This window comes from Sabethes cyaneus, chromosome 3 (assembly GCF_943734655.1).
Source record: "Sabethes cyaneus chromosome 3, idSabCyanKW18_F2, whole genome shotgun sequence".
Classification (NCBI taxonomy): Eukaryota; Metazoa; Arthropoda; class Insecta; order Diptera; family Culicidae; genus Sabethes; species Sabethes cyaneus.
In genome coordinates, this window is record NC_071355.1 from 78295317 (window position 1) to 78307922 (window position 12606).

The 12606-nt window shown below is 41.8% G+C and overlaps 1 protein-coding gene across 1 annotated transcript in view; it reads right to left on the bottom strand.

Annotated features, from left to right (window-relative positions):
• LOC128742323 (mucin-5AC) overlaps nucleotides 1–12606 on the bottom strand; it is a 187978-nt gene that overhangs the window by 62504 nt on the left and 112868 nt on the right. The window contains exon 2 of the mRNA XM_053838653.1: nucleotides 12275–12573. Coding sequence (XP_053694628.1) covers nucleotides 12275–12573 — 299 coding nt within the window. The remainder of the gene's footprint in view (nucleotides 1–12274; nucleotides 12574–12606) is intronic.

Sequence of the window (12606 nt, forward strand, 5' to 3'; positions counted from 1 at the left end):
TACACAAAACATCGCCAAGCGGGGAGGTGCCACCCGGCAAAGCTAAGTTATTTTATTTAGTGCGCGATAACACAATAAGGCTGGCTTTGATGATGAAGCAGATAATGTACCCACTTTTCGACCATCATCGCGTGTGCTCTCCTTCTTGCCCTACCGCTACCTACCAGTAGGTAGGTAGGTTTAAAGATCGCGCGGTCTCAAAGCCTTTTTCTGAATGAACTATGACAAGCGTAAAATTTGATTGTTTTGCGAGAGGTCGCTGATCTTGGTTCTCGGCGTTCACATGATACCGGCCGGCACGCGGTGATGATGATGATGATAGTGTGGGTTGTTGCATCTTTTGCAACGAGCCAGCTGTCAAAAGTGGGTCGTGGTCAAAAGTGATTGTTAATCTATCTTCTTGGATGAGACTAATTGGGCCCTAATGGAAGATTGATGTTTCGGTTTTGATTTTGGTTGCTTGCTGAAGATCGCTGACGATTGATAAGGATTTGCCGACACTTGAGGTGATGGATCGCAAGTCAAAGCGCCAGAATAATGTCACAAAGTGCAGTGAATATTAAAACAATGCAATTGATTGCACGAAACTGGTTTCCCACGTGAAACCAAGTCTGTGGGTCGTCGTGTCGAAAGTAGCTGAAACTAACTCTTTTGTATAGAAAACGTTTATTGAAATACAATAATCAATGAAGCGAAACATAACAACCCGAACAAGCTTTTTTTCTAAAGCCTATCACTAAGAATTCAGCAATTAAAACTTTTCTATAACGGTTAGGTTGTAAATTTTTCTATCAATGGAGGTTGTCTGTTCAGCTGTCTATGCTTAAAGTCGACGACCTCAATCGACGATACCCTTCGGAAGTATGTCTAATTGACCTAGGGATGTTTTCAACATCACCAATGAAGTGATTTCTATATTTTTACTCCATTGTGTGATATTTAGAGAGTCGGTTGGGAAGCAATAAAACAGCATCGTCGTTTCGATTCAATGCATATCACATAAACTTGTTGGAATTATATTTGAACTACCACTGGTTAAGCGGAAATTGGTATTTTCTTGGTAACCATATGAGATCGTAACATTTTTCTTAACATGCACCTTTAGCCATTTGCCAGTTGAGAGAAAAGGAAATTATTTGTGTTGATAATTCTGTCGTGGATAATAAAGATACTATCATCTACATCATCCGGGGCAAGGGCCTGTACTTGGATTTCGATTTTTTTTATTTCGAAATACTATTCACGCTTAGAAATTTGATTTATAACATACCGTTTGCATGGAAATAAAAATACTCTATTCGGAACCCCTCCTCAGCGTTTCCAGCACATTGCATTGAAGAAAAAAGCAAAGCCTTGGGCATAAACCGTCTTTAGACATTACCCTTCTTTATCGACAGACTTCGTAGCCGGCTGTTAGAGTACAGGACAGTTACGGGGCTAGTGCAACAATCCTACTGACTCTACCTAGCAGCACCGCCTAGCCGTGATTCGAACATACGACGACTGGTTTGTTAGACCAGCATCGTACCTCGAAGCCAACTGGGCGGCCATTGCATTGAAGGTGGATTTATAGTTGCAAAATTGAATTACCTGCAGTATGCAAATTACACTTGTACAAATGCTGACCTTTGGGGCACGGAAACTCGCATGAGGAACATAATTGTTAGTCAAGGTCATTAGAGCTGCGGTTGTAAAAAAGGAACACCAGCATTTTCCATCAACAGTGAATGAGAATGTTAGTTAACCTCCACTATTTTAGCGTAGGTAATTCGGTCAAATCGTATGTCAGATTTCATCAATAAAAGAATAAAGCAATTCTACGTGAAATAAGTGAATGACAAACTTTGCAGGCTTTTGCAGACTGTACTCGAAAAAAATGCAACACTTCCTTTTTCGCATAACTTTTTATTGCATGGGTAAACAGTTATGAAATCTTGGGTGAAACTAGTTTAGAGTGTAATGTTTACATGCGCAATATTTCATCACAATCTGCCAAGTGGATATCGAGATGGCGTCCAAGCAAAAAGTGCTTCGAAAAAAAGGCGCGTTTGTGGAAAATCTAAACCAGTTCCACAGGTGGATCGCGAAACAGTTGGAAATCGACCATTCGACCGTGTTTGAGATCCAGACGACCCAGCGGTGAGCTGGCAGCGAAAGAAAAACGAAGACGACCAACTCTGAGATGGCAAGGAATGTGATGGATGACATCAATCACATTCCAAACCTTTCGATTCGGGACGTGGCCAAGACGGTTAATTCCCAGCTAGCATTTTCATATGTATAAAAAAGGCAAAAATCAGCATTACGTACAGATATACATGCTAAATAACTCGTATTTCATGCGCAAAATTGGCAAGATTGGGCAAAATTCCCGAAAGTATCGATAATTTAATATCAATATCAAATCCGCCGCTTTACCGATACTGTCGATATATCGTTCGTGAAGCATCGATATTAGATTTATCGATACTATTTAAGGCGGCATTCTGGGATTAGGAAATGCTACACAAAAAAGAGATTCATAAAAATTAGTCAATAAAAACAGCTCTTTGTCGGACACGTCTCTTTGTACGGAAAACTGCACTCGTGCACCACCTGCCACAGCTGTTCGCGCCCGACTGCATTGTATGCTGCCCAGGAATCCACAAAAATATGGTGGGTTGTACTCCCGATACACCTGCCGAAGAGTAAATATTTGATCGGTAGTAGCACGGGCCTCCATAAAGCCCACCTGGTACTACCCTACGAACTCTCCTACCACCGGCCACCTGCGGTAATTACAGCAATCTATCCGAGATGGGACAAACCACACCCTCAATTCACTCGTCCGGCAGCCCTCAAACCATCCAGTGATGTGTCGTTGCTGGCAGTTCTTGGCCATTCCTGCAGAGTTCCACCGGGAGTTGCTCCTTTCCGGTTCTAGCTCTTCTCGATCTCTGTCCCACCCCTGCCACTTTCACCGGTATTATGGCGCGTAAAAAGCTGGAAAGTCTTTGTTAATGCTGTCAACGCCCACTCTCCACACTCTCTGTGCTCTCTGGTCAGTTCTGAATTCCTGAAAATCGTGTATCGTATGCACTTACTGTACAATAAGCGTTAAACATGTAAGTGACATGTTCAAGGTTTTGCATAAGAGTCAATTCTAATAAAGTAAATTTGAGAATTAAGCTTAATAGATAACTAAAAAGAAAACAGCACCAGAAAAAATCCTTAAAATATTGCTTTCTTCAGCATTTCCTGGCCTAGTTTTAGCTTATATTTTTTCAGCTGCATATCCCGCTTTATCAAAACAGTATCGGGATGAAATTATCGATTTAGCATAATATCGACGTCGTAAGTATCGATGAAATATATCGAAATATCTGCCTTCGAGTATCGATATCGCGGGTATCGATACGGTATCGCCCAATCCTAATTGGCATATCCGTACTATTTTGGAGGCGATATACGTGATTACGAATAATTTTGAGCGTTACGACTATATAAGTATTTATATACGATAATATCCGATTAAACGCGAGTCGCTCCGTACTACTCTACGATTTTGTGCTGAAAATCGTATGTATGTCAGTCATTATCATTATATACGACAAAAAATTAACTTGATCCCACTTTATCCAGCTTTAGTTACGATTTCGAGTTTGTTAGGAGATATTTACGTACATTGATATACGAGTTGGTGCTAGGGTTCGTCAGATGCGCCGGACCTTATATCATCGAGGTAAGGAAGGCGTAACCGAATCAATAAACCAAACCAATGAATATGGTGACCAAATCCTGCTCTAGGAAGCTGTACCGCGAGTGGTTGGTGCAGCCGAAATGCATCATAATGGAGAACGAGACCTACATTAAAGCGGACGCCAAGCAGATCCCCGGCCTGGAGTTTTTCGTCACAAAGTCCCGCCTGGATATTCCGGAGAAATTCCGGAAATACAAGAAGGTCGACAAATTTTCCAAGGAGTACTTGGTGTGGCAGACAAACTATGCGAGTGGCAAATTTAGCATGCCGTACAAAGCGACCGGCACCATCAACGGTCAAATATCTAAAGAAAAATGCTTCCAGAAGCGCCTGCCGCAGTTCCTCCGGTCCCACGACGGTGACATTTTGTTTTGGCCGGATTTGGCATCGTGCCAATACGCGAAACCGATGATGGAGTGGTACGAAGTCAATGATGTTATTTTTGTGCCAAAAGAGGCAAATCTATTAACTCGCCAGAACTTCGCCCACAAGAAGTTTTTCATTTATGGTAGTATTTCAGGTCTTCAGCATAATTTTTCATATGATTATCACCCATACACTGAAAGTGTCAAAATTTAGTCATGGCTTACTATGATGAAAATAAAAAAAAAGCTTTTTTGTGTTAGAAAATATAGACATAGCTTCTTTAGCAAAGTTGTAGGAAATATAACAAGTAATTTTGCTGAAGAAATAATATATCTATGTTTATTGGGTGCAATGCTGTAGAGTATTTTCTTAGAAAGTTTTTAAAAAATTTGTTTTTCATACTTTTGATGGTTGGATTTTACAAGAACAGATTATTCTAAGCAATTATTAAAGCTTGTGACAGCTATAAATTCACTTGTTTTTTGAGTTTTATAAAATGGTTTGACAGTGGGTGTGCATTGAGCTTATGGTGTACGCAAAACACATAAAACATATGCCATACTGTAGTGAGGCTGGTTGGGGACAAACGTATATAAGTTCATGTATCCACTTGCCCCATTTTGTCCTTTAGGCTCGTGAAGGGTGAAGCTAAGGAAAAATAAAGCATGACTATGCGATAACTTGGCGTGTAAATGTTCTAGAGATTTTCGATCTTCTACAAAAACATGTGTTTTGAGTGCTTCGATAATTGCCTAGAACAATGTGTTTTTGTAAAACGCAACCAGCAAAAGCTAAGTATGGAAAACTATTTTTTAAAGAGCTTCCCAAGAAAATACTTTATATCTCTGCATCCGATAGAGATAGATCTATTATTTTTTCAGCAAGTTTGTTCATTTTCATATTGTCTATAATTTTGTCGAAAAAACTAAGTGTGTGTTTCCCAACAGAAAAAGTTATTTTTATTTTATTTTCATCATAGTAAGCCGTGACTAACTTTTGACTCTTTCAGATCATGGGAAGTACTAAAAAAGTACGATCAAAAGTTTTGATGACACTACATTGCTAAAATCAAAGCAAAAAATAATAGGAAAAAAGTTCTACTTTTCACCTTATTGGCCCACTGTGTAAGTAAAGGTTCACTTACGGCTAGATTAGAGCATTGCAGACTTACCATATCCCAGGGGGCTGCCTAACTGATCGAAAATAAACGGAGCAACTATCCCCGGACGCTTGGCGGCTCCTGGTGGCTCGGACCGGGGTCGACGACGGGAGAGTAGTTTTATTGGCTCTTCACCGGACACTAGTAAAAACCGTGGTGGCTCGGACCGGGATCGACGACGGGAGGGTGGCTTTTTAAGCACTTCACAGGACACTGGTTAAAAGCGCATATTCTGGTGCTATTTTCTGGCACATTAATCTCCCACTTGCATGGACGGGTATTATGGCACGGATTGGCGGAATTAAAGCCTATCGGGTTTGAACACGGTCACACGATGTTCTGGGCACTCCTAGGATGATTATGTGACGGGTACTTTTCCCGGGCCACGCACATACTCCTCGATCCACCGACGATGGGATCTATAACCACTTTTTACCGCCACGTGGAAACCGCATGTAAAACTCCAAACCGACTCAAGGAGCGGACTTTACGGCACGTTCGATCGCCTTGCTTGCCCGAATACAAAAAAAACCCCGATCCAGTTGCTGTCCGCTGGCAACTCCCCCTTGCGGGCTTTAGCCGAACTCCCAAGCGTTACGCGATCTCTCTGCTCCCGCTCGGTCGGTATAATGAAGCTATTGGTAACCACGGCGTCTCGAGAGGGAATTTTATTTTAAAAATTAACAATTATTTCCTACCTCCTAACATGCAAATACAAAATACAATTTTTACAACTATTTACATTTACTATGGGACATGGTCACATGTTACATTTCCCCCATGGCACAATAAAAAAATGAAGCTATGAATTTTTTTTTAACCAAACAAAACAACTAAACCAAATCAAATCAAATTCCAATTTCTAAACGATAACAAACAAATTAACTACAAAAAAAACTAACAATCTTGAAAAAATGAGTATACTTATTTAGAAGGAACGTCGAATCGAGTACACGCATTGGGGTGACCCTCGTGATCGGAGCAGGCCATCACGGCGAGTCTAATTGGGTTTTCACTCGAAGCGATTCGAATTTCCGAAACTCTGTCCATAACAGAGTAGCGCTGGTCGACTATTTATTATTGTCCCATCTAACGTAGATGATCAATCTGCAAGCTCTCATCAGGCGTGTTGAGAGAGTTAAACCTCCTTGGCGGGCAATCAATTATAACCGCAACTATCCATTCTGACAACTTTACCTAAGAATTGGTACTTTCGCATTTTGCACAGGTCCTTATTCATACTAGACTACCGTGTTCTATTCCGTCTTTCTTTAAAAGACGCATACAGGTTTGTCTAACCACCGATTAACCTATTCAGTATAATTTCTGATCAATGTTATTTTATATCGACCACCAAAATCCCGAATGCAACTGTTCATCCCCAACCCCTAATGGTGGAGCAGAGTTGCACGGCTTCTAAAATGTTCGAAAACTAAAATCCGAGTGGCAATTATTCGTCTCCGACCCAAAATGGTAGAGCAGAGTTGCACAACTCCTAAAATTACGAGAATAAAAATCCTGAGTGGCAATTATCCGTCCCCAACCCATACTGGTGGAGCAAAATTGCCCGACTCCTAAGATGTTTACATCCTACTCTAATCCTACTTGCTAGATGCAATTGGAAATCATCCTCTCACAGCATGTAATCTACTCTTTCTGTGCACAGAAAAGAGTGATTGAGCCATGTGGTGAGAATAAAGAAACTGTGCTGCGCCTTACCCTTTTCAACAAAAGTCCGAAAAAATGGATAGTTAAAACATTATTATCATTCACCGCCGCACGGTTTAAGATGATCGACAGGCAAGGTGCCGAAGGACTTCAACTTCATCGGAGTTCGGTCCATGCTTCGCTATCACTTGACAAGACAAGTATCATGGAAAAAGTTCCGCATTGAAAAATATTCGCCTCTATTGGATTGTTTGATATCAAACGGTTATTTAGAAAATTAGCTCGCCCACAAGTTGCTACTGTGCAACGTAAAACAGTATCGCGGTTATTGATCTATTTCTGCGCCATAGAAAAAAAGAAACCTTTCAATCTCGAGGCACAAATATAAGAAGGTTGTTTATTCACGACGTGTTATAAGATTGTTATTAAACTCAGAGTAAAGGGCGCCAAGTGTCTATTAACACTACCTTTTTCGCATTGTTAAGCATTGCTGTTTGTGCCAGTTGAAGTATTATTATATATTTACTAAGTACGACCTATTTAGTCACAATGTATGTACGAATGAAGTGACATTTCCCTCTTTAAGGGCCAAACAGAATGCTTTTCTGTTATTCATTAGACAAATTAAATATTTCAGTTTCCTAAATACGATCAATAAAATCAATATTGCTATCCTTTATGGATCACATATGGTCTGTGCCAAAAGGGAATAAAAATTTTTTTCTATCACGAAAAAGCCTAAATGGCAACAAATTAAAATTAAATTGATCATCGATCAATTCTTGCTTATGCTAGTGAATTCATATTTCTAACACATGTTCCTCTGCGGAACCGAAAGAGCAATAAGGAAAGGAATCTTTATTAGTTTTATACCGTTTGATACGTGGGCATACGAGCAAATTGGTTTTGGGGTTTCATTTGTTAACTTTTCCCCATCCCTTCGCTTTTCCGCGAAGAGTATTTCTCAGTTTTCTGCGATTAACGCTTAACCCATATTACTCATCTTTAAGCAAATTCGAGTTTCTAATTCCCACAACTACTGTTCGGTAAGCCATGCCCCCGACATCTGATCTAGATAAGTTTTATTTAAAGGCATTCTTCCTTCGCCTCAGAATTCTACTCTGAAAACTTGTACGTCAAACAATAACTCATACAGCCTGCACCTGCAATAATGAGTACGATCGAGAAACGAAAAAACATGTGCACAGTCAATCTGAAGTAGCACACACCGATCGCCTATTATAATGCATGCTATTGTATTACTCCTCTATGGGACCTATTGCTTATCTACTGTCGTCGTACGCCACTATCTATCGTCTTTAAGATCAAGGTCACCTTTGCGCAAATTTGATTGTGCCAAATCTCGTCGAAATTGAAAGGAATGGGATTTTAACACAACGAGAGTTTATTTTTTTAACAAATTACATTTCGCCGAGCGCCTATAGGAACTCTCCCAACGTCCGAGGGAAAAAAATTAACTCTCGAATAAAATCGATCGATAATTTATTTTCGATGGATCGCCAAAATGTAAGTAAAGGTTCACTTACGGCTAGATTAGAGCATTGCAGACTTACCATATCCCAGGGGGCTGCCTAACTGATCGAAAATAAACGGAGCAACTATCCCCGGACGCTTGGCGGCTCCTGGTGGCTCGGACCGGGGTCGACGACGGGAGAGTAGTTTTATTGGCTCTTCACCGGACACTAGTAAAAACCGTGGTGGCTCGGACCGGGATCGACGACGGGAGGGTGGCTTTTTAAGCACTTCACAGGACACTGGTTAAAAGCGCATATTCTGGTGCTATTTTCTGGCACATTAATCTCCCACTTGCATGGACGGGTATTATGGCACGGATTGGCGGAATTAAAGCCTATCGGGTTTGAACACGGTCACACGATGTTCTGGGCACTCCTAGGATGATTATGTGACGGGTACTTTTCCCGGGCCACGCACATACTCCTCGATCCACCGACGATGGGATCTATAACCACTTTTTACCGCCACGTGGAAACCGCATGTAAAACTCCAAACCGACTCAAGGAGCGGACTTTACGGCACGTTCGATCGCCTTGCTTGCCCGAATACAAAAAAAACCCCGATCCAGTTGCTGTCCGCTGGCAACTCCCCCTTGCGGGCTTTAGCCGAACTCCCAAGCGTTACGCGATCTCTCTGCTCCCGCTCGGTCGGTATAATGAAGCTATTGGTAACCACGGCGTCTCGAGAGGGAATTTTATTTTAAAAATTAACAATTATTTCCTACCTCCTAACATGCAAATACAAAATACAATTTTTACAACTATTTACATTTACTATGGGACATGGTCACATGTTACAACTGGGCAGTGAGTGGTTCGACGCAGAATGTCAACGAGTGATTGACGAGAAAAATCGAGCCAGAACTCACATATTGGCTGCAACTGTGACACACCAGAGCATGGAGAGATACGGAGATGCTAGAGCTGTCGAAGAGAAACTTCACCGTCGTAAGAAATGCCAGTACTCGGATCGCGTTCTTGCGGAGGCGGAGAAGTGCTTCGAGAGGCACAATACAAAAAGCTTCTTCAAAACGATCAAGAGAATTGGGAACCGGATTGTATCAACTTCTGTTATGTGCAACCTCAAGGAGGTGAACCTGATTACAGCAAAACCGGAGGTGGCCAGGCGTTAGAAACAACATTTCAATGTTCTGTTGAATTCTGAACTAGATGAAGCTACCACCGCCCACTTAACTTCGAGGTACGATGCTGGTTTAACAAGCCAGTCGTCGTATGTTCGAATCTCGGCTAGGCGGTGCTCGCTAGATAGAGTCAGTAAGATCGTTACACTGGCCCCGTAATTTTCCTGTACTCTAACAGCCGGCTACGAAGTCTGTCGATAAAGAACGGTAATGTCTAATGACGATTTAAGCCCACGGCTTTAGCTGTCTACAAAAAAAGGGCAACGATAGAGGATGATGAATAAGTTGTGGATCCACCAACTCTGAACGAGCCGCGGCAAAGAACGGATTCCCTGCCGAACTTCTAAAAGTCGGGAACAGCTGTAATGCACAATCCATCCGGTTATACATACTAAAGGTATGAACTGAAAAGGAACTACCTACGAGCTACGAATTGGTTGGAAGGTCTCACATGCCCTATTTAAAAAAGGGCCACCATCGACTCGAATGCAGCAACTATCGCGGCAATATTACTCTCATCAACTCTGCATACAAAGTTCTCTACCGCATCCTGTTTCATAGACTGAGGTCTTTCCCGGAAACCTTTGTTGGCGAATACCAGTGCGGTTTTCTAAAGGGACGTTGCATGGTGGACCAAACGTTCAGCCTGCGACAAATACTCGATAAATTCCGAGAATTCAACTTGCAGACTCGCCATTTGTTTATAAAGTTTAAGGCGGTGAGGTGTAGTAAGCTGTAAGACGAAATGAGCTGTAGCGGATTATGCTTGAATATGTGGTTTTCCAACAATGGATCTTCTACGGATTACGTAGCCAGCTGAGGTCTAGTAGTCTGCAACTCCGTACGAAACTCGCACTCTATAGAATGCCAGTTCATCCGATCGTACTCTATGGCCACAAAGCGTGGACGATGAAATAGTGCAACCGACGAGCTTTTGACGTTCATACGGGTAAAATGCTGCGATTAATTCTTAGTGGTATTCGAAAAAGGAGTGAGGTGCAGGCGCATGAATCATGAAATATACCGAGTATACAAAGATGCTGATATTTGGTCTATTTTAATCACCGTGCGATGCTGATATTGTGAGCTGACTAAAACACGACAGGCTACACTGGGCTGGCCACGTAGCAAAGATGGCGGATGAGCGAATAACGAAACAAATATTCAGCAGAGAATCCGACAGGGACCGACGAATTTGAAATTATTTTCATATGGATTATGCTTGGAAATTCGCATCACGAAAATTATAAATTGCTGCAAAAAGAAGCCTTGAAGCCTTGTAGAATTTAAAAGATAGAGGTATTATAAATAAGTATAAAGATTTCTTCGGATTCTAGCATTTGAGGAAAATTCTCCGTGGAATTGCTCCTTGCTGAACGAGTTTAATCATTTGGTTAAGAGCACACGAAAAAAATTGGCTATACCGACATGGTTATGTTGTAAATGAAAGCCAAACTTTCGTGCATTTTCATGGAAACCACCAAACTTGATGAAATTACCACCATTGAACATACGTATTTGCCATTTCAAGTGTTTTGCCGGTGAATCAAGTAGCTATGTAGCAACACGTTTGCTCGCAATTTGATTTACTCTTTTGATTTCCTTCTCTAACTACAAGCGATACGTAACGTTGGATAATTGTTGTTCCTCAACAAGTCGATTGCCAAAAAAAATACTAGTCAAATCAAGCCAATAACAGCTTAAGCGGGTACGCGTACCGACGCAATTTGATTACACTACGGGCAATTTAACAGCCGATCAATCAGAGGCGGGGTGGAAACACTTTTCCTCTCCGCGGTTTTTCTTCCTATTTTCCGCGCTATCTGATTGCACTTTCGATTTCCATCGGGTTTAGCACCTATTCATTCCGGTTGTTCTCTTTTCTTGGCTACCCGTTTTTTCATGGCAATCGAAAGTTGTTATTATCAGCACCACCGCCAGCCCCAGTACCGCCGGACGGTGGAGGAGTCGTAACAGAAGAAGCCGGTTCCATGCGTACCATAAAAAGTAAGACAGTTTTTGCAACTCTTGCACTGTTTTTCTCTACAGGTTGAACCAGTTTAACTGGCACTAACTGCGCAGAAAAAAAAATCTGAATCCACCTAGCAATGACAGTTTAAAATTTGTGATTGTAATCGAAATACAAATTAGAAGTCACTGCAATCGTACCATTCAGTTTAAAACAAGAGCAAAATTAAATTGTTTTACTGCGAAATGAATTTTCGCTCAAATTGAAACTATTTTAATTCATTCCACTTCAATTAGAAAGGTAAATGCTAGAGTTGCAGATACCGATAAAAGTGTGGCAAGGTCGACTCAGGTGTTTTTCCATCTTTGTCTTATCTGGATTGTACCTCTCCCCAGGCATCGGTAATTAGACCGTGTTCGGTCCACTGACACATTCAGTAGCAGCAGTAGCCGTAGCAGTGCTGTAATTAAAACATCACCCTGGAGATAATTCCACCACATACCGGCATAGCAATGATACGATAATAATCGATACACAACTCCAAAATGTCGTAATCCTCTTGTTTTCGTCTCGGTGTTAACGCAACTCAAACAACTCAAAATAGTCTACCAACTACATTAACAATCCCGGCAAAAATTTTCAGCAAACCCACCAAAAAAATGCCACACGCACTTCACACCGCGAATGCAAACTTACCGTGTAGGTGAACTGAAAGTACGTCGGTGTTACACCGTTACGCGATGGCAGTTGACCGCTGGTGTCATCTCCGCTGGAATCTCCCGCACTACCGGTGGCCACTCCACGGCTGGACGGTTGACGATGGTGGCCACCGCTGCTGCTGCTGCTGCTGCCAGGCCCATTGCCGACGAACAGCGTTTGCTCCTGGTACGAGTCGGGTGGTTGATTTCGCTGAATGGCCGAAGGAAAAAACCCGTTCCGAGGGTTTTCGAACGACGGCACGAAGCCACGCTGCGGTTGGGTGAAAAAGAAGTTGCCTGTAAAGAAATGGGATGAGAATATTAGTCGAA